We start from the raw sequence: 26116 nt of genomic DNA on the forward strand, positions 1-26116 counted from the left end.
TTTAATCCTTTCTCAATTCTGGCTACTTAATTATTGATAATATGCCCGACTGGAAACGTTATTTTGGCTCAGTTTGACCTTGCTGTCCGTATCACTTCCACCTTTTCATTTATTCATCCCCTCGTTTATCCTGTGACTTTTCGTCCCCCTTGGTCGGTGGCCCCCTGCTAAATAATTTACCTCCATTAAAGCATACACCAAAAATACTGTAAAGGGGAAGTCTACTTTGTAATATACACAAGAGAACCTTGCGCTTAATGTGTGGTGGAGTCTCTTTAATATTTCACAAGCAGGGAGGACCTGCCTTGTTGAATCTATTTATAGCCGACACAGCGAGCCAGCAGCCAATTAGAAACACGCGCACACACACAAGCAAGCGCAGCAAGGCCTGAGGTGAATGATCAAGTAGTCACACAAAAGGACAATTCAGCCATTCAAACTCAACTCAAAGTGTTTTTTTCCCCTTTGAAAATAATGTTAGCAGGAATCTACTATATCTGCACCTAGGTCAAACTTTGCCAATTGAAGTATCTTTTAATCACCTGTAGGTGATATTTTACATAGAGTTACTTTTTTAATGCTTAATTGTTAAAAAAAAATACAACAGCATGAGTGTAATAAATTCAAATAGAGTAAAAGCTAAAGGAAAAGAAAATGAAATAAAGTAAAACGGTTCACCTTTGAAGTTGCGTTTAACTGTTGTACAGGTATGACAGTATCGCAAAAAATAAAATACAACGAAAATAAAACTGGTGTGGCGGCACGGTGGATCACTTGGTAGAGCGTTGGCCTCACAGTTCTGAGGACCCGGGTTCAATCCCGGCCTCCCCAAACCCTCTGTGCGGCGTTTGCATGTTCTCACCGTGCCTGCGTGGGTTTTCTCTGGGCATTCCGGAGAAAAAATTCCTCTCAAGTTCCAAAAACATGCAAAATTAATTGGACACTCTAAATTGCCCCTAAGTGTGATTGTGAGTGCAGCCGTTTGTCTTGATGTGCGCTGTGATTGTCTGCCAACCAGTTCAGGGTGTACCCCCCCCCACCCGCTGCCCATTGACAGCTGGGATAGGCTCCAGCACCCCCCCAACCCTTGTGAGGATAAGCGGCTAAGAATATGGATAGATGGATGGATAGATAAAACTGGTGTACAATGTAAAAAAAAGTGCACCACAGCCAAAACATAAATTAAACTCAAACTAATACTCGTGTCCAACTAAATAACGTTTACAAACATTTACTAAACAAACGTTTCGAAACATCAAACAGACAAGTTATGAAATAATGGAAAAGAGGGGAAAATGGAACTGTGTGATGCGCCAGTTTGGATTTGCTGATGCGCACTTTCACCCGTAGGTAGCTTATATAAGTGTGTTCGTGAGTGTGTGTAACCAGATTGTATCTCAGTAGGACAGAGGAAACGGGCGTTTGGGCAGGAAAACACTCATATTCTCCTGGTCCAAACTATTTACGTACACACAGGCACACAAACACACACACACACACACACACGCACACAGGGTCCATTGGAAAGTCTTTGTGTGTCCGCATGCTCTTTGTTTATCTTTGGAGCTGCACCATGTGTGTGTGTGTGTGTGTGTGTGTGTGTGTGTGTGTGTGTGTGTGTGTGTGTGTGTGTGTGTGACAGGAAGTAGGCCTGACTGGGCACGTGCAAAAAAAAAGCACGCAAACACACAACTCCATTTCCTTTCATCTTTCTCCATCTTTTTTTTTCATGTCTTGCATCTCTTTGGCTTTCTTTTTATTTCCTCTTCCCTTTCTTCCGCAGTCTTCTTCATTCCTTTTCCTTTTCTCCTTTTATGTCATTTCCTTCTTTCATTTCCCCCCAAAATTCTGCTGCCTTCATTTCTTCATTTTTCTTTTTTGTCACCTCCCTTCTTTTCCTCCTCTTTTCCTTCCCCATCCACTTTTTTCCATTCCCTGTCCCTTTCTTTTATCTTCCTTTCCTTAATTTTCCATCAGCTTCCTCCAAATCTCTTTCCTGTCTCCTCCTCTTATCTTTCATCTTCTCATCTTTGATTTCTTTTCAGCGTCTTTACTTCCATTCCCCATCTTCCTTTCTTTAATTTTCTACTATTTTCATGTCTTTCTCCGCATTCTTCCATCCTTCCCCTGGCCCTCATGTCACTCTTTGCCCTCGTTGCTATGTTAGGTTTCGCTTGTGCGATGTGGAAGTAGAGGAGGATGCGGAGTCGTGGGAAAGGAAAAGACGACTCTCTCTTCCATCGTTACCCTAATCATTTTCTCTTTGTCTCTCCTTGGGAAAATAGATCATCTCAAGCAGAGGACAAGAAGGACTGGGATAGGGGAGAGCAAGAAAGAGAGAGACGGAAATAAGGAGAGAAGGAGTGATGGGCGAGGCTAAAGAGGAAGAGTAACAATATCATCTAGTGGTTTGGAGAAAGTACTGCAACACGCTTTTGTTCCTGGGTTTATGTCAATTTGCGTCTCCTACCTTGGACCGTTCTTGTATCCAATAGATACTTTTCACGTGACGTCATGAGTCACGTGACTTTTGTTTACGACGCCTACTGGACGGCAAAACTACAATGCAACTCGCATTTTTTGGTGATCCTTTTGTGAATATTGGCTTGCTTATAAGCTTCTTACAGCCTTTTCATCATGGTATTTCATTGTGTGCCTTATGCTTGTTAGAACGGACAGAAAAAGGGGTCTGACACTTCAGGTGTGGTTTAGCTTTTGCTGGGCATTCAGCTAATTTACTGTGGTATTCTCCACACTTGTTACATATCTTTACGGATGTCTTTGGGCTGTCAATATGCCTACTAGCACCCACAGTGAAATTTTGCTTTCCAGGTTTGGGGTGGATAAGGTGAACCTCATGGCTGTCGCTTGCCATATTAGCTGCACTTTTGCTAACTCATGGGAGCAGGCTATGCCGATTGCTTTTTTCGAGCATGCGTTTTTGGTGAGTTGTTAGCGAAAACTGCGATCTCTGACCATCTCGTCGCTGTTTGTGTAGTTACAGTCTTTAACCAATAGCTTGAGTTCCGTCACAAAGTACGGGGTTTGCTTTCGGAGTCAGGTAATCAGAGAATTTTTTGTAATTAGTTTTTAGCAACTTATCATCGTCTCCGGTCAGTGTCCACGTATTGCCGACATCCCGTCCTTTATCGCCGATCCACGGCAGGAGGAAACTGCACTTTTCCTCTTAAGCTATGTTTTTAAGTGGGCTCGTGAACATGAGTATGGCTGTTGCTTGAATCACGCATCTGGTATATTAGATGATTTGGAACACCGAACGCCTCATCCGTTGTTTTTGTTTTTTTTCCTGTGAGTTTTTTTTTCGTGAGTCGTTTTTTTTTTTTTTTCGTGAGTCCGTAGTTATACTCATGTCACTCTGACACCATGTTGTGATCTTGCTGTCGTGTTATTGAATAATGTAGACCTGAGTCCAACTGGACTTTTTAACGTGGGTGATATTTATTTCACGTTTCTCCCGACTACCTCTCTAGCTCACTTCCTTATGTCTGGTCTCGTCACGCCCCGCTGACGTCGACACAGTCACAATCACACCACACTTGCTATATACGAGAAGTACAATAGCTCAATCTAATAATAATGAGACGATAATTGCTCTCGAGTTTCACATGTGGCTTCTTCATTCCTCACTCCAACATAATTGCCTCAATCGCCTCTGGTTACAGTGTTCGTTTGTCAAAGGACTTTCAAAATAAAACATCAAACGACAACTGTAGCTAAAACATTACAGTATACACTTATCGCTTCCTAGCCTAGCCTATCTATCTATCTATCTATCTATCTATCTATCTATCTATCTATCTATCTATCTATCTATATCTATCTATCTATCTATCTATCTATCTATCTATCTATCTATCTATCTATCTATCTATCTATCTATCTATCTCATTGGAGGGTTTTTTTTGTTTTTATTTACTTTTTGAATTGCGTTGCCTAACTAAATTAAGCCCACTGAGATGGAACTCGATATTAATTTCGTCTGTGTCCTCGTAAATTTTTGCTCACATTCTCTCGTTCTCTCCCTCTTTTTCTCTTCCTCCCTCTTTTTCCCTGGGTCCCACTCTCGCTGCAAAGGCATGTTTATGACGATGACCGTCATTTATTTGCAGCGGTTTCCACGGCGACAAGAGCGGCCTCCTCATCCTCGGAGCGACGAAAGGTGGAAGAAGAAAAGGAGGCGCAGGGAGGAATGCCTGCTCACGTTGCCACGGCAACGAGGTCAAACATACGCAGGGCGAAGTAACGTAACAGGCTGTTGTTTATGGTCCCCACAAGATCATCAGGTCGCTTTGTCTGCTGTTTAGTTACCATATTTATATTTTAATTATACCAACTCTTGACCTTTCAATTGTATATATTCAAACATATATGGTTTCAAATTCAGTAAGATTAACCTTATCATAGAAAAGACCCATAGGAAATGTATAAAGTGTAAAGATTACTTGGACATTTGATTTAATGATACTTGAAAGTTGTTCTTGGTTGAGTCCGGCCCCTCATTGAAAGGGTAGGTATTATTGAAAATTGACACATTTTTTTACACCAAATATTTATTAGTCCAGACTGCCTGCCTCCCCATTAAGTGTCAAATTAAACAACCAAGAAAGTTATAGTTTTGTGACTTTTTCCTAAAATGTGTCTATAAGTGTGTCCTTCTGATTTTTTTTGCCAGATTGGTCATTTTTCCACCAATGACATGACAGCCTGGCGGAACGAAGTGCCGCGGCGAATGAAGCACTGACTCACTACCATGTCCAAGCCCAAAGGTAAGCAAAGCTGCAGTGTTAGCGCAGATTAGCGTGAGCAGCATTAGCTTCCGATCATACAGTGGTGCCTCGAGATATGAGTTTAGTTCATTCCGTGACTACTCTCGGAGCTCAAAACATTTCCATCTCAAATCAACCTTCCTATTTGAAATAAATGCCATTCATCCATTCCAGCCTCCGCTCCAAAAGCTGTTTTTTTTTTAATCCAAAGAAATAGCACTATAATGTTGTACCGTATCAAAAGACGTAGTCATCATAATAAACGGAATATACAAAAACATGTAACAGTTTTTGGACCATATTTACCGTATTTTTGACACTACAAGGTGCACCGCATTATAAGGCACACCTTCAATGAATGGCCTATTTTAAAACTTTTTTTCACATATAAGGCGCACCAAGTTGAAGTTGGGGTTACATTATGCATCCATTAGATGAGCTGCGTCAAAGGCTCAAAATTGATCCATACATAAGGCGCACCTGATTATAAGGCCCACTGTCAGCTTTGAGAAAATTGAAGGCTCTTAGGTGCACCTTACAGTGCGGAAAATACGATAATTCATTATGGCGCCTCCTGTTGTACAGTTAATCAATGACCCGGCCACTGGGGGGCAGTATCATAGTCATGCAGACCCGAGTGCAGAACAGTTTCCCAACTAATTTAAGTGACTCGGCTTCGGTAATATCAGTAGCTTTTTCATTGAATATTAAAGATCCCTCTGAGCATTGTTAGACTGTCTGTCTATATTTGTTGATGCACCATTTGTGTTCAAATGGCAACTTTACTTTTGTATTTTTTTGCTTTTCTTTTTAGAATAGGGCGGTTTCTGTTTGGCTTTTGTGTCCATGCACCGCAATCAAAATGCTGTAATTGTCTTGGGCACTCATGAGTGGTTTTCCATACCTCGGGCACGAGATCGTGGAAAAAATGTGTACTATGTATCCATTGAACGAGAGTAATAACCATTTGGTTACTTTTCCTTTCAGTCCAGTAGAAAAGGTGAGTGTATTTCTTTTGTTATAATCGAGTTTTTATTGACACACCCTGGTAATACGACCAGATTAACCTGTCTAACCTGGTGAACCGGTGTCAATCCAAATTTAGCATTATTGTCTTTATTAAAGCACCGTTTTCGTGTGTCCTCATTCGAGCGTGTGCCCAATGGTGTGGCTCACGATTGAGTCGTGAAACGTGTTGGTATTATAAACTCTACTCGGCGGGATTTCACTTAGCTAAATAATCATTTTCTCAATGCGATGCAGCACACGGTAGCGCAGTCGTACACCAGTGAAAACTACAACCACAATAATCAAAAAAAATAAAACTATTGTAATGCGTATAATTCACTCAATATGTCACCACTCGCATGTTAACTTTACCATGAGTTATTTTGTCCACTTGGCTTTTTTTCCATTACAGTATTTCCCTCTTGTGTGTGTTTGTTCTTTCATTTGTTCGCTTGTTCACTTTCTCATTAGTTGCTATGCTGGTTCCTCTTTGTTGTTTTATTATTTACTTTGTTTGCTCACCCATTCACTCTTTTGTGAGTGATTTTACTCACTTTTTTTTGTAGTTGACTCATTCAATTGTCCAGAGTAGGAGTTATATGGTGGAAGGTATGTAGTGACTATGTCATGCCACTATCCAAGCCGCTTATCCTCTCAGCTAGAGCCTATTCCAGCTAGCTTCAGGCGAAAGGCAGATTACACTCTAGACTGGTCGCCAGTCAGTTATAGGGCAGATATCAAGACCATCACTTGGCAGGAATCAATCCCACGCTGCCCGTTCTGGGGTCCTGGGTTCAATTCTGGACCTACCTGTGTGTAGTTTGCATGTTCTCCCCGTGGCTGCGTGGGTTTTCTCTGAGCACTCCGGTTTCCTCCCGCATCCCAAAAACATGCAACGTTAATCAGACACTCTAAATTGCCCCTAGGTGTGATTGTGAGTGCGGCCGTTTGTCTCCATGTGCCCTGCGATTGGTTGGCGACCAGTTCAGGGTGTACCCTGCCTCCTGCCCAGTAACAGCTGGGATAGGCTCCAGGACTCCCCACAGCCCTTGTGAGGATAAGCGGCAAAGAAAATGGATGGATGGATACATATATAACTATACAGTATATAGTGAGTATATTGGTAGAAGGATGATGAGGATGGTGCTGCCAGGGAAGAGAGCGAGAGGAAGAGCAACGTGAAGGTTGATGGACGTAGTCCTTTTGTCACTTTGTTTGCTCGATGGTCCATGCATCCATCCATTTTCTGATCCACTTATCCTCACAAGGGTTGGGGAATGCCAGAGCCAATCCCAGCTGTCATCGGGCGGGAGGCGGGGTACACCCTGAAGTGGTTGCCAACCAATTGCAGGGCACGGAAACTCCACACAGGCGAGGCTGGAATTTGAACCCCGGCCCTCAGAACTGCGAGGCCAACGCTTTACAGCTGCACCACCGTGCCGCCTCGATGCTCCATTTGTTCGCAGTTTTATCTTCTTTTTCATTGACAGTTGATTCGTCTTCTTTAGTGCAACTCTGGTGAAATAATTCTCTCCCTTTTCTTTTAAAATTATCTTTACACTCATTTCATGAGGATGAGTACCTAATGAAGTGTCTCATTTGTTTTATTTTCAATTCTTTTCCCTGCTTTTCTGAAAGCATGTAAGCCGCTGCTGCTGCTGCTGCTGCTGCTGCTGCTGCTGCTGCTTTAAGGTCAACTAAACTACTGCACTCCTCCCCTCTTTTACTCTCTTTCTCTCTCCCTCTCTCTCGCTCTTCCTTTCTCTCTCAGGATACAAACCAGTTTCAAGAGGAGGGAGGGTAAAAAAAAAAAAAAAAAAAAAAACAGGCATTATTTTGCCCAGAGAGAAGGCGAGGACTTCCTCAAAACACTTCCAGGAGAATTCCAGCTTGTAAGACGGAGTGAGAGGTGCAGAGATGGACTGGGGCACTGATTTGTGGGTGAGTTTTCACACCTTCACAAACAACAACAACAAAAACTAATTGGAACTTTTAGGCCTTGTTGTAGTCATGTCAAACACAAGAGGGTGTATATAATTAGTCTGTGTCTGTGAGAGAAGAAGATTTCGCAATCCCTCAGTACTGCATACCTCGTTGTTTTCTCTTAAAAGTGTACAGGACACAATTTTACCTGTTTGTTTTTCACGCGTGACAGGATTTGTTGCGTGTATTCGGCCACTTGCGGACGCCTCACACCTAAACATTCTCACGTTGTTGTCAAAAGTCATTTTAGTCTTAGTTTTGTCCTTTGGCTGTTGGGTTTTTTTTCATTTTATTTTTTATTTTTTTCACTCCTCCCAAGAAGATACAGTGAGATGTCCCAAATTCAATGTTGGATTCACAAGAGCAAAAAAAAAAAAAAAAAAGTTAGATTTTTAGATTTTTGCATAGCTTAGTTAGTTTTTGTTGTTACATTACTTTGTTCATTTGTATTAGTATTTAGTATTTTTCTGTGTTCTTTCTTTCATTTAATTAGTTTCTTAATTCATAAATTAGTTTTTATTTACTGGGTTACCTCTATTACATCAGATACTACTTTTATCCGGTCATTCAGATTTTTCCATTACATAGTTTATTTTTTTTCTCATTAATCAGTGAATTATTGTTTCATTGGAAAGCTTTAATGGTTTTTCAGTCACTCGTTTGTGTGTTCTTTCATTACCTAGTTAGTTCCCTCATTAATAAGTTAGTTGTTGTTTGGTTTGTCAGTTGTTCATGTACTACTCGATTCCTGTAGTTAGTTTGTTAGTTTTTCTGTTAGTTAGGGTTAGGGTTAATTTGATCATTAGTCATTTGGTTCCTGGTATTTGTTTGGTGGGTTTGCCATAGTATTTGTCGTACTGCTCTGTTACTTCAGTTCATTCGTAAGTTAATTAATTGCTTGTTTAGTTCTTGTTCCGGCGGCACTCACAGTTCTGAGGACCCGGGTACGATCCCGGCCCCACCTGTGTGGAGTTTGCATGTTCTTCCCGTGCCTGCGTGGGTTTTCTCTGAGCACTCCGGTTTCCTCCCGCATCCCAAAAACATGCAACATTAATTGGACACTCTAAATTGCCCCTAGGTGTGATTGTGAGTGTGGCTGTTTGCCTCCTTGGGCCCTGCGATTGGCTGGCAACCAGTTCAGGGGGTACCCTGCCTCCTGCCCATTGACAGCTGGGATAGGCTCCAGCACTCGTGAGGATAAGCGGCAAAAAGGAAATGGATGGATGGATAGTTCTTGTTCTCTTTATACTACTATGTTATTTTTTTTCCATTCAGGAATTCACTCTTTCATTACGTAGTTGTATTGTTAACATTTTATACTTTATTTTTTTCAAACAGTTAACTTACTAGCAACAAAGTTGCAAGTAAACTTGATCACTTTCACTCGATTGCACACAACCCACAGTCATGGTTTTATGAAAATAAAGTGTAACATACATGGAAAGCGAGACTTAAATAAGAATTCATGAGATAGAGTCACAGAAACCCCCTTTTATTTTCCATAGCGCTTATCCTCACAAGTGTTGCGAGCGTGCTGGAGCCTATCCCAGCTATCTTGGGCAAGAGGCGGACTACACCCTGAACCGGTTGCCAGCCAATCACAGGGCACATATAGACAACCAAGCACACCTCACTCACACCTATGGGCAATTCAGAATGTTTCTGGAATGTGGAGTGAAACTGGACAAAATTCACGTAGGCATGGGGGGAACATGCAAACTCCACACGGGCGAGGCCAGAGTCAAACCCGGGTCCTCAGAACTGTGATGCAGATGTCCGAACTACTCGTCCGCACATGATCAATGCTACGTTGATGCCTCATCGTTTATGAGCATTAAGGATTCATTACGGCAACAGTTCACACATTTCATGGCGCAATGTGTGCTGGGAATACATGGCTTCACTATTCTACTCTCTGCGTGACGTCGACCAAAATCCCATGATGCAGTGAAAACTCTAGGTAATTACTTTAAAATTACTTTGTTTTCCTGTAAGGTATGTGATTAAAAAAAAAAGTGGCAGATTTACAGGAATGTCAAAATATAGATAGATAGATAGATAGATAGATAGATAGATAGATAGATAGATAGATAGATAGATAGATAGATAGATAGATAGATAGATAGATAGATAGATAGATAGATAGATAGATAGATAGATAGATAGATAGATAGATAGATAGATAGATAGATAGATAGATAGATAGATTGTTCCCTCGCCCCGTTTATTTATTCTTTTATTATTTACTTAGTTCCCACGTTTCCTCTACTCGTATTTAGTTTGCTCACTTCTTCTTCTATTAGGCTCGTTTTCACGGTTCAGTTAGTTTTTTTTTTAAGTGAGCGCATTTTTACATTCATGACAACCGCCACTATGCGGAACAGCCGTAAACACTACAAGTAATCCAAGCTGTCAAAAGACCACAAGCACATGTTCCGAACGTCCGCGAGTGACTTCGCTCTCGGCCTCACCGGCTGAGATTTGATCGTGCGTAATGTTGGAGGCTAGTCGGACTGGTTGAGGACGACGTCATACTGGATGATATAAGACAGACGCAGGACGACTTAAGGGCGTTCCCAGCAGAGCCATCTTGTTGTGGGTCAGCTGACGTCGTCATCCCCGAAGAGTCCTTCCTCTCCATTGTGTCCCCTCTTCCTTCCTCTCCAGGACGCCGCTTAACCCTTCACCCCTGGGTGGAGTCTTGGTCTTACTCGTTGTGCGGCAATTCCAACTATGTCATCATGCTTTCGGTCACACGTAGAACACGTGCACACAACACACATGCACGATGAACACAAGACACACAGCACTTTCCCAACACAAATGCACGCATTCAATGCAGAGATGCAAAACACTGAAAGCACATGCACGACAAATGCAACACACAGAATGCAAACACAACATATGCACAAAACAAGCAATGTGCACGCAACACAAACACACCACATGCACACAAAATGCACACACATTTGTAGAAAAAAAACTACAGAATACACATGCGAATCCACAACAAACATACGACATACATGATACTCGTGTTCACAACGCACACACAACACACAAAACATGGCTCGAGCAGAATAAAACAGTTTCACAACACACACACACACAATGCACACACAACACACACATTCACACGACACGTAAACCACACACACAACCGCGTAATTCAGTGTCATTAACCTCTATATTGATCATTTATGAATCAAATGTTAGCCATTTGGGAGGCGCGGTGGATCAGCTAAAGCGCTGGCCTCACAGTTGTGAGGACCCTGGTTCGATCCCGGCCCCGCCTGTGTGGAGTTTGCATGTTCTCCCCGTGCCTGCGTGGGTTTTCTCCGGTTTCCTCCCACATCCCAAAAACGCGCAACCATAATTGGACACTCTAAATTGCCCCTAGGTGTGATTGTGAGTGTGGCTGTTTGTCTCCACGTGCCCTGCGATTGGCTGGCGACCAGTTCAGGGTGTACCCCGCCTCCTGCCCGTTGACAGCTGGGATAGGCTCCAGCACTCCCCGTGACCCTGCTGAGGATAAGCAGCAAAGAAAATGGATGGATGGATGTTAGCCATTTGTGAAATGTTAAATTTTATCATAAAGATTTTTCTTGTAAAATGAAAATAATATATTGGCTTCTAAAATAATACGCTTGGCCGGTCGACGAAACAATTTACTTGCCAACTCGGCCTGTGAGTCAAAAAGTTAATTTTAGATGCTGTTCACAATGCAACACAAACACAGCACATTCAAAGTACAAAAACATGCACAGCACACGTGCATAACACACATACACACAAAGCGCACAAAATGGACTGTCAGTCTCACGACACGTAATACACACGTGCACTCAAAAGACATGCACAGGCACGTAAAATGCAATATGTACTCGTACACACAAAACACATCCACACACAATACAGCACACAAACACAACACACACAGCATGCACAACACACACTTGCACTCTCAGCACACACACATGCACGCACAAAACATACGACATGCACTCCCAGCCCACGCACATATACAACACACACGCACACACACAATTCACACAGACACACAAGCACGAGTTTGGTACCAGTCGGACCGGGTTGCAACACACTATTGGTGTCGGTCTGCTGCCAGGAAGAACGGATCTACTCGTTTGCTCGGCTGCCACGAACGCCGACGTTCACGTCACGGAACTTTTTTTTTTTTTTTTTTTTGCTGACTTCAAACGTGTGCTGACCTGCACTTGTGCTTTAGTTTTGTCTATGTTTGTGTGTGTTTTAATTCTTCGTTTGTCTTTGAAGACATCACGTGACTTACTTACACAAGGGAAAACTTGTGAAACATGAGAGAGTCCACACCGTGCTTTCTTTTACAATATTTTTTTTTTTTCAAACAACGCTAACTAAAAGCAGCGGCCTTTGCCATTAAATTACTCGAGGCGAAGTGACTCTCCGTAGTGTGTCTTTATGTTTTATGTCTCAAAGTATTTACTGTCAAAATGGCTGCCTATCGTCATACTATAGAGCAGGGGTGTCAAACTCACTCTTGTCGCGAGCCACATTTTACTTACGGTTCCCCTCGGAGGGCCGTTATGACTTTGAAACCATGAAAATCTTCAATCATCAAATTCACAAATGAAATTTATAAACTCGTTTTGGAAACAGAAATCAAGAGCAATTGGTTTTTCAACTATTATTGTTTGGTAACACAAAAATGCTTCTAATATCTCAACGTTTATGAATAATTTATGATATGACAATTTGAAAGTTTGGTACAGATTTGAACAAAAATCATGAAAGTTGATACATATGATTTGCCTTGGGGGGCCACAAAAAATCACACGCCGGGCCGGATCTGGCCCCCTGGCCTTGAGTTTGACACCGGTGCTATAGAGCGACTTCAGCTTGAGGAGATCAATAAAGACGATTCTGATGCCGATTCGACTTTGTACAAGTGCAGGCACACACCGATGACAACAACACACCACAACAGATACTGCAGCAATTCTTTATTGTGGATGTCAAGTCATGTCTTCACATGATGTGTTCGTGTGTGCGTGTGCGTGTGCGTGTGTGTGTGTGTGTGTGTGTGTGTGTGTGTGTGTGTCTGAATGCATGCATGTTTATGCATTTGTCGTGTATTCCAGTTGTGTTTAAATGTGAGTGGGAATGAGTTGTTGTCTGTCGTGTGTGTTGAGGTTCAAATTAGTGTTCATACTGTACGTTTATGTGCCCACATTCTTATTGTGTGTTGTGTCTTTTTGTACTATGTATCAGTGTTCATATTAGGTGTTGTGTGTGTGGTCATGTTCATGTTTTGTTCTCCAGTTAGTGTGTGTTTGTTTTTGTTAAGGTTCATGCGCGTGTTTACGTTTACATTCGTGTTTTGGTCTTCAGTTCTTGTGCATTTGTTTGTGTGCTGTTCATGTGTTCATATTGTATGTGGTGTGTATGTTCAGGTACACATTTGTTTTTGAGTGTGTAATAGTATCCCGGTCGATGACATCACAGGGCGGCGTACAACGATCGAACACAGAAGGTCGCATGACTTCGTGGTGGGTGGGAATCAAATCATCAAAATCGTTACATTTTCATCATCTTTTTCAGTATTGCCACACGCTTTCCGACACTGTAGCGTTTCCTTCGAGGGTGACTGTGCTCCGGCGCCGGAGCGGTTGCGGGATCGACCCTGAGCGCATGTGGCCACGTTGATGCTGTGAACGCGCAGTTGCTCTTGCTGCTGCATCATCAGTAGTTGAATGAGCAGATAATGTTAAAGCGCTTTGAGTACCTTGGTGGTACAAAAGCGCTAAAAAAAAAGCGCAAGCCCGTTTATGTCATAGTCGTCATGGTAACAGTCACTAATCACATGAGTGAAGTTGAATCACTCCGAGTGTTGGGGAGTAACTAAATGAAATGCACACATTTATATCTACTCCCGGTTAGAAAGTCACTCCATGGAGGTCTGAACAGCAAAATATGGGACCTTTAAAACTGTTCCCCCTCATCATGGTTTTTAGAATAGCATTCAAATAATATTAAATCCATTAATCCATTTTCTTTGCCGATTATCCTCAAAAGGGCCGCGGCGAGTGGTGGAGCCTATCCCAGTTGTTAACAGGCAGGAGGCGGGGTACACCCTGAAGTGGTTGTCAGCCAATCGCAGGACACACAGAGACAGACAACAGCCGCACTCACAATCACACCTAGGGGCAATTTAGAGTCTCCAATTAAGGTTGCATGTTTTTTTTGGAATGTGGGAAGAAACCGAAGTGCCTGGAGGGAACCCACGTAGGCACGGGGAGAACGTGCAAACTCCACACAGGCGGGTCTGGGATTGAACCCGGGACCTCAGAACTGTGATGCCAATGCTTTACCAGCTGTGCCACCGTGCCACCTAATATCAAATCCAAATATGAAAATCATATTTTAATAATTTTAAAAAAACAGCAGCACAGTGGATCAGCTGGTAATTGGCACCTAACATTAAATCCCAACATGAAAATCATATTTTAATAATTTTAAAAAACGGGGCGGAACAGTAGAGGAGCTGGTAAAGTATTGGCCTCACAGTTCTGAGGACCTGGGTTCGATACCGGCTCTGCCTGTGTGGAGTTGGGATGTTCTCTCCATGCCTCTGTGTGTTTTCTCCGGGAACTTCGGTTTCCTCCCACATCCCAAAAACACCCAACATTAATTGGTCACTCTAAATTGCCCAAAGGTGTGATTCTGAGTGCGGCTGTTTGTCTCGATGTGCCCTGCGATTGGCTGGCAACCAGTTCAGGGTGTAACTTGCCTCCTGCCCGTTGACAGCTGGGATTGGCTCCAGCACTCCTCGTGACCCTCGTGAGGATAAGCGGCAAAGAAAATGGACGGATTAATGGAAAAAAAAAACAATGATGGCTGATGTGAAGCGCATTCGTGTGATATGACATCAGGACCAGGGCGAGGTGATCGACAAGCACACTCAGGCGGGCCTGGACCTGGTAGAGCGCTACATCAAGTTCGTCAAGGAGCGCACCGAGATCGAGCAGAGCTATGCCAAGCAGCTCAGGTGCGGGCCGCCCGCCTTGCGTGCGTGTGTGCGTGTCACTGTGCGACGGCGTAACGTCTGACTGCGTCTGTTGCAGGAGTCTGTCAAAGAAGTACGCAAAGAAAGGAAGCAAAGATGAACAAGACTGCAGGTGGCAACACAACTACAGCAGTAGCCACTGGATGGTCATTGTGTGTTTGCGTGTCTTCAAGGTTTTGGTTTGTGTGTCTCTTTTAGTCGTGTCAGTGTGTTTTCATGTTAAGGTTGTGTGCATATTCATGTTGAGGTTGCGTGTTTGCAGTGTTTAGGTTGGTGCTCTGTTTTCAGGTTGTGAGCGTGTATGTTTGTGAGTCCATGTTAAGGTTGTGGGTTTATGTAATTAGGTTCTATACGTTTTTGTTGTATTCAAGTTTTCACTGTTTTTGCTGGGGTTTTTTTTTTTGTGTCTTCAGTTTGTGTGTGTTCAGGTTCCATCTTTGTGTATTTGTGTCAAAGTTGTGTGTGTATGCATTCGGATTATGGCTATTTGTATTTGTTTTTATATTCTGTGTGTGGGCGTTTCCGTCTTCAGGTTGTGTTTTGTGTTTGTGCCTTCAGTTTGTGTTTTTGTTGTGTTCAAGCTGTTTGTTGTGTCATCAGATCCAGTGTGTGTTTGTGGCCTTGAGTTGTGTGTTTGTGTTCAAAGTCGTTGTTGTGTGTTCAGGTTGTCTATTTGTGCCATTACATTGTGGGTCTACTTTTGTTCTATGTTCAAGTTGTTTGTTGTGTACTTTGGGTCCTCTGTGATGTTTTGTGTCTTCCATTTGTGTGCATGCGTTTTCATGTACATTTTTTTTGTGTGTGTGTTCAGGTTGTGTTTAGGTTTTTGTTCTCAGATTGTGTGTGTATTTATGTTCTGTTTTTTTGTTGTGTTTTCAGGTTGTGTGTTGTTATTGTTTGTGTGGAGGGTCCACGTTTGTGTGTGTTTCCAAGGTCTTCTATGTATGTATCTTTGGATTATTGTCGTGTTAATTGTGTTTAAGGTGTGTTCAAAGTATGTTCTGTCTTTGTATTTAAGTTTTTTGTATTTGTGTCTTCAGAGTGAAGTTGTGTTGTTGTTTGTTTAGGTAAAAATATTGTTTTGTGTTTTTGTTTCTTAAAGTTGTGTTTGTGCTTTGTTGTTCAGGCTGTGAATTTGTGTCCTCGTGCTCAGGTTGTGTGATTTTGTTTTCGAGTTTACGTTGCACGTTCATGTTTGTCGTCAAATGTTTTTGTTCAGGTTGTGTCTTTGTGTATGTGTGATTCTTCATATTGTGCGCTGATAGCATGATTTGTTTTGCGCGTTCATCTCACGAGTTGTGTGCGGCGTGGGCGCTGCGTTCAGGTTCAGCAACCACGCCGCATTGCAGGAGATCCTGAACGAGTTAAACGACTACGCGGGCCAGCGGGAGTTGATCGCCGAGAACATGATGACCAACATCTGCGTGGAGCTCATCAAGTTCCTGCAGGACCTCAAACAAGACCGCAAAGCGGTGAGGGAAACACGCGGAACAGTTGGCCGAGCAACGATGGTCACTGAACGCATCGTGTTGCCTTCACAGCACCTTTCTGACGCCAAGCGAGCCCAACAGAACCTGGAAAGCAGCTTCAAGCACCTGGAAAGTGTAAGTCACGTGTGCTCAAGTTAGTGTAGTTTTTCTCAATGTGTGTGTGTTTTTCAGATTGTGTGTTTATGTGGTTAGAGATTTTTTGTTGTGCATGTCTGTTTTTTTTTTTTTTTTTTTTAATCACTGGTTCAGTTTGGTGATTGTGTCTTCAGGTTGTATTGTTATGTATTATTTGTGTGCGTGTGTGTGTGTATGCACGCAGACAAAGCGTCGCTTCGCCAAGGAGTGGGCGGAGGCTGAAAAAGCAACGCAACAGGCCGAGAAAACGGAGAACGACGCGAACACCACAAAGATCGACGTTGATAAAGTAAACACGCACACACACGCGCGGTTCAATACTGAGAGAGAAGCATTCGCGCTGATAATATTGGCTGTCCCAGAAAGTATCGGGTCACCTCTAAGAGACTAACAGTTAGTGTCTTCGCCGTAATATTGTAGTTATAAAAAAGGTGTGAATGCTGAAAGGAGACCATTCACATGAATGAGATTGTGTGCCCAAAAGAGTTTTGTGTGGATTTTGAGGGACTGTGAACCTCTCATATAGAAAATACTAGAGGGTGGGTGTCAAACTCAAGGCCTGGGGGCCAGACCTGGCCCCCCATGTGATTTTATGTGGCCCGCGAAGGCAAATCATGTGTGTGTCAACTTCCTTGATTCTTGTGAAAACCTGTACCAAAATTTCAAGTTGTCATATATCATAAATGATAACTTGGCGATATAAGCATTTTTGTGTTACCAAACACCTTGATTTCTGATCCCAAAAGGAGTTCATAAATTATGTATGTAAATATGATGGGGTGATTATTATGAGGAGATTTTTATGGGCTCAACAGTGTGGCCCGTGACAAAAATGACTTTGGCACCGGTGCACTAGAGCACAATACAGCGATGTGAACAAATGTCGGAATGCTGAGAGATCCTCAGTTACGAGCATAATATTATGCTAAAATGTGTTGGGTACTGAAAGGCAAATGTATACTGTATAACGTGGTGGTGATATATTGTTATTGTGGGAATGCTGAGGTGCAATCATTCACAATCACACTGTGGTGGAGGCTGTGAGATGAGCATTCACAGCAGTACTATAATATGTCAAAAATATTGTAGCAGATGCTGAGGATTCAGTCACGTTATTATGGTGTAAAAAAAATGTGCTGAAATCTGAAATTCAAGCACTCACCTCAGAAGTATTCACAGTAATGCTGTTTTAAAAATGTTATTCAGGGCATGCCTAGAGACTATCATCCATTGTACTAAAGACTTTGACTTTGTTGTCATTATTCTTCTTCCACCAAAGGCGAAGCAGCACGCGCACGCCCGCACACACACGGCGGAGGAATGCCGCAACGACTATGCCGCACAACTGCAGAAGTACAACAAGGAGCAGAACCACTACTACTACACCGAGATACCGCAAATATTCAACGTGAGAACATCATAATAATGATAGTGGTCAGTGTACAGCTTGTAGAGCAATGTCAGTTTACCGTCCTGTCAAAATAACTCCACTCAGAGTTGGACTCATTACTGTCCAAACCGCTGACAACAAAAGCGAGTACACCCCTCAGTGAAAACGTTCTAATGCACAGGTGTCAAACTCAAGCCCCGGGGGCCGTATCCGGCCCTCCATATGGTTTTATGTGGCCCGCGAAGGCAAATCGTGTGTGTCAACTTCCAGGGTTTGTGTTAAGATTTCAAATTGCCTTGTCATAAATAGCAACTTTGAGATATTGCAAGCATTTTTGTGTTACCAAACATGAACAATAGTCGAAAAACCCATTGACCTTGATTTCTGATTCCAAATCAGTGTAAAGATAATGAGGCAATTAAAATTTTTTGTTTCACAGTCATAACGGCCCTCAGAGGGAAACCACAACTACAATGTGGCCCGTGGCAAAAATGAGTTTGACACCCCTGTAATGGGACCCGCTTAGCCATTCTTCCACCTTGTTGTCATGTGACTCGTTAGTGTTACAAAGTCTCAGGTGCGACTCGGGAAGGGGTGTGTTCAATTTAGTGTTACTGCACCCACAGTCATACTGGTCACTGGAAGTTCAATACGGCACATCCCGGCAATAAGTACGGAAGTTGCTGCGAAGTCTCCGTGAACTCGCGGTGACGTCTCCGTCACGTCTCCGGCATGTTTTGAAGATGCCGCAGAGACCTCGCGGAGACGTCACCTCAGCCGAGACTCGGGAAAAGTCTTGAAAAGGTCACAGGAAAAATAAATCAAACGTGTTTAAATTTACCGTGAGTCTCCACCAACCTAGCAAGTTGGCAGGAGACGTGGCGGGGACGGTAGCTCGAGTCCCCATCAGGTCCCCAACTAGTCTCTTGTTGTCCCAAAAGGAAGTTTCCTCTAAAGATAAGTCACAAGAAAGCCCGCAAAAACTTTGCTGAAGACAAGCACACTAAAGAAATGGATGAATAGAACAAAGGCCCGTGATCTGCTGAGACCCGCATGCAGGGCATTGTGGGTAAGCGCCAGGTGACGTTGCGTGTCCGCCTGTGCGTAGAAGCTGCAGGATCTAGACGAGAGGCGGATTCGTCGTCTGGCGGAAGGATACTGCCAGTTCTCCGACTTGGAGAAGAAGGTGCAGCCCATCATCTCCAAATGCTTGGAGGGAATCTCGGCAGCCGGAGCAAAAGTCGACGCAAAGCAGGCCAGTTGCACCCCGACACGCGACAAATACTATATATATATTCAAGCTGTGCCTGTGTGTGTGTGTGTTTACATTCAAGTTGTGTTGAGTGGGTTTTTGTGTTAGGTTGACTCTTTGTGTTGTGAGTTAATGTGTTCATCTAGTGTGTTTGTGTTGTGTTTTTTTGTTGGTTTACGTCAAGATTGCGTGTGTTTGCGTCTTCATGTTCACGGTGGGTGTCAAAAACACACAAAGATTTTGTCTCGGGGAGTTGTGGCCGCTCCAGTACAAAAATATACATTTTGTACATTTTGAGAAAAAAACAGTTCAGAGTGTAAGCCGGTGACAGCTGGGATAGGCTCCGGCATTTCCACGACCCTTGTTAGGATAAGCGGCTCAAAAAAATCACGGCTATTTTTAAGATATAAAATCACACTACGGCGAGTCGCTGAGAAATGAAAGATTACGGTAACGCTAATACATTTTTTCCCTTTTTTGACGATTGTGCAAATGGTCCAGCTTGTTCTGCAGCACACGATTGGTCAGTTTTGCTCTCACCAACAAATGTGCATTTCTGTGTTCCTGTTTGTGTTTTGTGTCAATATTGTTTGGTGTTCTTTGTTTGATTGTGTGCTTGTTTTGAGGCTATATATTCAGATGTTTGGTTAATGTGTCGGGCTTGCATTTTTGTCTTCAAGTTCAGAGTGCGGTTTCATATCGTGTGCTGTGCTCAGGTTGTGTGTGTGTGTTTGACTTCATGTTCAGATTGTGTGTTAATGTGTTCAGCGTGTTTGTGTCTTCAAGTATCGCCTTCCTGTGTTCATGTTGTGTTTTTGTTCAGGTGGTGTGTTAATGAGTTCAAGGTGTGCGCGCGCACGCACTTATTTTGTCGATCTCGGTCCCGTCAGGACTCGGTCGTGTTCGTGGAGCAGCACAAGTCGGGCTTTGAGCGTCCTTCCGACGTGGAATTCGAGGACTACACGCAGGGAATCAAAGCGGCCAGCTCCGACTCCAGCCACAACCTTCCCAAATTTCGCTCCAAGCTTTGGCCAATAAGCAGGAAGCACAAGGTGATTGCGCGCACGTGCACCTGGATTGGTTGTTTTGCACACGTCAGTCAACACGATTGGTCCATCACATCGCTTACTCGTCTTCCATTAAGCGTAAAATGTGCGATTGGTCATCGTCATTACATCATTAGTCATTTGTCATCAGTGGTGAGGTTATATAGGAATCATTTTTCACATTTGTGTCCTTGTAAGCCCAGTTATGGTCACGGTATTTAAAGATTGCTTTCGTTAAATGCGACCCTAACCCTCTTGGATGGTTGCCACGACGACAGCTTCAAAATCCACACACCCGCGCGTGCGCACACACAAACACGCGAGAAAGAAAGAATGCTGAAAAGTGAGTGCCCTTGTAAAACAAAGTGCACATTCCTGTGGTTTCCCCCGCGGGGCCATCCTAATTCCTGCACTGACTTGTTTCCTCTCCACACAACAGCACACAAACAGCACCTGGAAAACACGCAGCGTTGCAGAGAATGGGACGTTTTACATTTTTTCATGTCTGTGTGCGTATGTGTATGTGTGTGTGTGTGTGTGTGTGTGTGTGTGAGACGCTGAAATGAACGATGCTGTCTTTCCATCCAGACGTCGCATGCCGAGAAGCACGTGGTAACATGTTATCATTTGGCCTAACGGTGCGGGGAGGTGCTCTTTTGTTTGTTCATTTCCTGACAATAATAATGAATAATTCATTCTGTGATGTCATACCCAGCGGCCACTTCATTTGGTACAGCGGCATAAAGGGTCTGCTGTGTAACGTTTTTCCTAATATTTTGGTGATCTCATCAAGCCAAAATATTGGGAACATGTGTCTGTAACTTGTAGCACAATTAAGTACAACTGGACTATAAAAAAAAATAATAAATAAAAAGGTTCATCATATTAATACCTGATTGGAGATCTAGTTTTTTTGTGCAAGTGTACCTGTGCAAGTGGCCAGGAAATGTATGTCAATTGGGGGAAATGTATTTTTTTAGATGTTATGAATTAAATGTTTGTTTTTTTATTCCATGCAGTAGTGATTTCATCCAAAAATGAAATTTATATTTGAAAAACAAATTTCTATTTCTATTTTTTTTTTCAGATTGCATTAATATACTTTTGTAAGACTTTTTTATTACAATGTTTGATTTTGATTGTAATTTGTAGTTATTTAAAATTTTATTTGAATTTGGATTTTTTAAACTTAAAGTTTGATTTTTATCTAAATTTGATTTTATCATTTTTAATTTGAGTTATAGTATCACTTTATTTTTTCCACTTGTTAATTAATTTTTAGAGGGGTTTTGAATGTTTTGTGTTAATGTATTTCTTGGTTTTATTTCTTTAACTTATTTTGATTTTTTTATTTTTATTTTAAATTTTCAGTCAAATTTCCGTTGTAATTTCACTGTTAATTTCATTTGTAATTTGATTTTAAATATTATCTTCATATGTTTTTAAATTTAATTTCTTTAATTTTCCAAATCTATATTTTCCTGAATTATTTAATTTGAAATTGAGTGTGCGATTTGTAGCGTAAACATATTACTCCCTCTGTTAATCCCTTAACTTTCTATTTAATTCTACTGGGTTCATAATGTCAGGACATGGTATATAAAATGCAATTCATAATAGAAATGACAAATACTATGAAGGCAACATTTGAAAGAGTGATATGATGACAAGCGCTAACCATGACAAAATCAACAGCAAATCTGAAAAAAAATTATGATAACATTTGTGACATCACAGAAGAAAAAAAGAATGATTGTGGCTTTTGTTTGGCATTCCGGTGGTCAGCGTCATATTTTCGTGTGCTTCACATGTATAAGGGTGTTTGTGTGTGCGTGTGCGTGCGTGTCCAGCCGCCACCTGCCGAGGACTTCTCTCACCTTCCTCCAGAGCAGAGAAAGAAGAGGCTGCAGGCCAAGATCGACGACGTGACCAGAAAGCTTCACATGGAGCAGGAGACCAGGTGAACGCCGCTGCCCCTCCCTCCCTCGCTCGCTGCTCACAATATTAGGTACAGCGGGCTCACCTTGGCGAGTGGCACCAGCGTGAGTGGCTGTCCCTAATAAAGTGAACGATTAGCGTGCGTTCATTTGAAGCACGGTGGGCAACTTGTAAAAAAATGGTGGGGGGAATCACATCCCTTTTCATTATGGACCACGTTTTCATCATTAGGGTCGCGGCAAACGTAGAAAAACTCAAACATGAAATGTAATCATATGTTTTAAAATATTTTTCAAACAAAAATTGCTCATTTTAAAACTGTCAATTAAAACAAAGTTCAATTCAAGATGAATAATCACAACAATAGCAAAATATTCCATTGTAACAATTTTTTAAATTGATCAAACATTTCTCATTAAATTTAAATGTAATTAATATATGTATGTATGTATGCCATTTTGTTGGAAAAACGCAAATTGATTTATAAAATGTAATCAAATTAAAGATATTTTAAAATTACCTACTAAATTCATGGTCTACTTAAAAAAATACATTTTATGTATGAATAAATGAAAGATGTAATAAAAATATAATTCATTATTTATTGTAACTAAAAATATCAGAAAATGCAGTGGAGATTAAAAGGCAAAATGTCTATAAAAATAAATGTTCATAAATTATTTAACCCTTTCCGGGCTGGGGTTGCAAATTTGCAACAGGTTTAATATAATCGAAAATTTTAATTCCAGAGTATCATTTTCTGAAAGTATCAGATTTTTCTCTTTGCAAAATTTTATTTGGTCCAGAGAGGGTTAAAATTGTGTAATTTGTTCATAAATTACATATCAAACACTATGAGTTGAACTAATTTAAGTCACTAAAAAAATCTATTAAAAAGTGATACGATCCTTGAATTCAAATGTAATATATTCATTAAAATATATATTTCTTGAATGAATTTTAAAAAAATGACAGTTACCTGAAACTGAATTAAAAAATAAACAGTAATTAAAATAGCATTGCAATTTGACAGTAAAAGATGTCAGAATCTCAAAACTGCAACTGTATTTGTGTGTCAGCGAGGCTCTGGAAAAGATGAAGGGCGTGTATGAGCAGAACCCGAACTTGGGTGACCCGTCCACGTTGGAACCGAAGATCGCCGAGACAGCACAGAACACGGGATACCTGTGCGGGGAGCTGGCCAAATTCGAAGTACGACAACAGGACGACGACGCGGGCTCTTTAGCAAGCTTCACGTTTTTGTTTTTTTTTCTTCTGTGGTTTTGCAGACATGGCTGTCCGAGGTGATGGGAGCAGACGAATGCGCCGACGCCGTCCGCAACAACAACAACAACAACCACACACCAAACACGTGAGGGCAAGCAGACACCGGCCCGGCCGACGCTTGTTTTCTGCCGGCCGAGTTGATCAACCTCTCTTCTGTGTGTCCGCAGCATCGTGACGTCGCCGAACCAACAGAACATTTACACCGAGTTTGACGACGACTTTGACGAGTTCAGCCAGTGCACGGCTTTGTACAACTTTGAAGGTTGGCAATGGGCTTTTATTTTGTTGTTGTTGTTTCCCCACACATAGCTTTGTCAATTATTCTTACACAATCAAATCAAATAAAAACTCAAACAATTAGATACATTCAAAACTGAATATTTTTTTCTCCTATTAAAATATAACAGAGATTTAAAAATATTTTTATTGAACAAAGGTGTGTTCCTTTGTAAAAAGATGTAATTAAACAGATTTTTTTTTTTTAGAGTGACGTATTCTTAAAAATACCTGAAAGAGAATTAATTTTTATATTCTGATAAAGCATCGTGAGACTAAAGTGTTTCTTTTTTGGGGGGGAGGCGTAATATAGTCTTTTTTTTTTTTGCAAGACAAAAATTTTTCCAGAAAACTCAGCGGGGGAAACTTGATTTTTTTTTTTTTAGAATAAAGCTGCATTTTCACGATAAGCACAATGTTATCAAGGTCGGATTTTTTATTTTATTTATTTTTTTTTTGGGGTGGTGGTGTTTTCTTGAAAATAAAAACTACAGAGAATTTTTGTTTCAGTCATATAACAGTCGTATAGTTTTTTTTTTTTCATATTTTTTCATTTAAATGTTTTTCGGCTATATTTTTCATGGTTAAACAGTAAAATGATAATATTATCATCTATGTTGATGATAATAAGCGATCATATTTTGGAGACTTTTTTTCCAAGCAGACTTTTAAAAATTAAAAAATGATAATGATTTAATAGTTTTAGATAACATTTTTATTGTAATACTTTTTCCATATTTTGTCAATTTAAAAAAAGTGTACATTTTTCTTTGTTAAAAAGTCATATGACAATTTAGTTATGTATATTGATGATAAAAGTTTTCATATATAAGAGACTATTATATATTTTTCTGTTTAAGGAATAGTGTAATGTGCTTTTTTGACCAAAAATCATTATATTTTGAACAGTCCTTTCAAGAATAAAAAGTGAGGATATTGCATGAATAAAGTCATATTTAATGGGGAAAACCGCTTTTTTTTGTTCAGAAATCATATAATTTGCACAAATATTGTTTCATCTGACCTTTTAACGCAAAGCGTTGAAGATTTGAAGCGTTTCCTTTTTTTGCGCACAGGCAAAAGCGAGGGCACCATCTCAGTGACGGACGGCGAGCTCCTGACCGTCATGGAGGAAGACAAAGGCGACGGCTGGCTGAGGGTCCTGCGGGCCAACGGGGAGGAGGGCTTCATCCCGTCCTCCTACGTCAAACTCTCCTCCTAACGTCCACCCACGCCCCCGTGCAGCTGAAACGTCGCCATTGTAGAAAATGGACAATCTCGTTCTTTCATTATTCATTTTGGGACAAAACAAACACTTTATTGAACAACCTGCTGAAGTTGGTCTCCGCTTTACTGATTGGATCAGATTTTGAAAAATATCAACAAAAGGGCGAAACCACTACTCCACAAAATAACAGATCGTCTTTCCAGGGATGTTACCGAGGTGAACGCACTTAAAGAAAATGATACCCCTGCAATTAAGTGGGGGGGTTGAGAAATTAATTATTTGCAGAATTTCAGAAAATGCATTTTTTCAAGAGATATTATTGTGAACATAGTTGCATTTTTAATGGAAAAATACAGAAGGGGAAAAAAAAAACATTTTAACATAGGCTTTAAATGTACTATAAAAATAGTAAATAGTCTTTTGAAAGTCAAAATCTTACAGGGATAGTATTATTTTTAAATAAAAATTTTCATTTAAAAAAATTACAATAACACTTTTGGGGGTGATACAAAACAACATGTCCCATTTTTTAATCAAAAAAATGTACTACTATAAAAATAAATAGAGATTTTTTTTTAACAAAACTAGTACATTTTCACTTCATGGATCAAATTCTGTTGCATTTTTCTTAATAAAAATGCATTTTTTAAAATTAAAAATAACCAATTACAAAAATAGTATTTTTTTTCTTTATTGAAGTCATAAGGTTATCTGTAATTTTCTGCTTAAAATGTAATAATAATAGGTAATATTTGTTTGGCAAAATGTAATGTGCACAAAGTATTTTCAAAGAAAAAAGTCTTCAGAGAATTTTGTTCGCATCTTTTTTTGAAAAAAATAAATCCTTATATTTTCAAAAACCTAGAAAACAATATAGAAAAATATGAATAGGAATAGCCATATATTTTGGATTAAAAAAATTCCTACTACAATAATCCCATCTTTGCAATTTTTTTTTTTTTATTGTTTTGCAAAACCTGCTGTGAAATGTAAAAATCCGCCACGTCGATTTGTTTTCTTAGTGCGGCCGTAACATCCCTTCGTGCGTCAATGTTTTGTGTCAACAGTTGTCTATCAAAGGCGCAATGATGTCTGTTTGATGACTGTTAACATAAGTACAATAAACAAATATGAACTATCTCAGCATGAAATGAGTTGCTGATCTTCTTGATGTGAGTTGGTTATTGATGTGTTCATATCTCAAAATAATGCAAGTGAAACACAAAAGAAAAA

At 40.9% G+C, this 26116-nt stretch overlaps 1 protein-coding gene across 2 annotated transcripts; it reads left to right on the top strand.

Annotated features, from left to right (window-relative positions):
• Positions 1 to 7590: 7590 nt before the first annotated feature.
• Positions 7591 to 26037, top strand: LOC133506713 (cdc42-interacting protein 4 homolog). 2 transcript variants are annotated; one of them, XM_061831122.1, is made up of 14 exons: positions 7591 to 7736; positions 14708 to 14823; positions 14900 to 14953; positions 16166 to 16313; positions 16383 to 16445; positions 16651 to 16755; positions 17746 to 17874; positions 18965 to 19111; positions 19999 to 20160; positions 22005 to 22114; positions 23172 to 23304; positions 23382 to 23464; positions 23547 to 23641; positions 24732 to 26037. In XM_061831122.1, the coding sequence occupies exons 1-14, from the start codon at positions 7713 to 7715 to the stop codon at positions 24875 to 24877; spliced, it is 1515 nt and encodes a 504-aa protein (XP_061687106.1). In that variant the 5' UTR covers positions 7591 to 7712; the 3' UTR covers positions 24878 to 26037. The 2 variants fall into 2 exon arrangements, with proteins under 2 accessions (XP_061687106.1, XP_061687107.1); XM_061831123.1 differs by lacking the exons at positions 7591 to 7736; positions 14708 to 14823; positions 14900 to 14953 and adding an exon at positions 15220 to 15783.
• The last annotated feature ends 79 nt before the right edge of the window (positions 26038 to 26116 follow it).

This window comes from Syngnathoides biaculeatus, chromosome 9 (genome assembly GCF_019802595.1).
Source record: "Syngnathoides biaculeatus isolate LvHL_M chromosome 9, ASM1980259v1, whole genome shotgun sequence".
In the NCBI taxonomy this organism is placed as follows: Eukaryota; Metazoa; Chordata; class Actinopteri; order Syngnathiformes; family Syngnathidae; genus Syngnathoides; species Syngnathoides biaculeatus.

Excerpts from the sequence above, each read along its gene's own strand:
- LOC133506713 (XM_061831122.1), top strand. The coding sequence starts at position 7,713 with ATGGACTGGGGCACTGATTTGTGG. Across the intron at positions 16,314-16,382 it reads TCAAACAAGACCGCAAAGCG|CACCTTTCTGACGCCAAGCG; the intron begins GTGAGGGAAACA and ends TTGCCTTCACAG. Across the intron at positions 23,465-23,546 it reads AACAACCACACACCAAACAC|CATCGTGACGTCGCCGAACC; the intron begins GTGAGGGCAAGC and ends GTGTGTCCGCAG.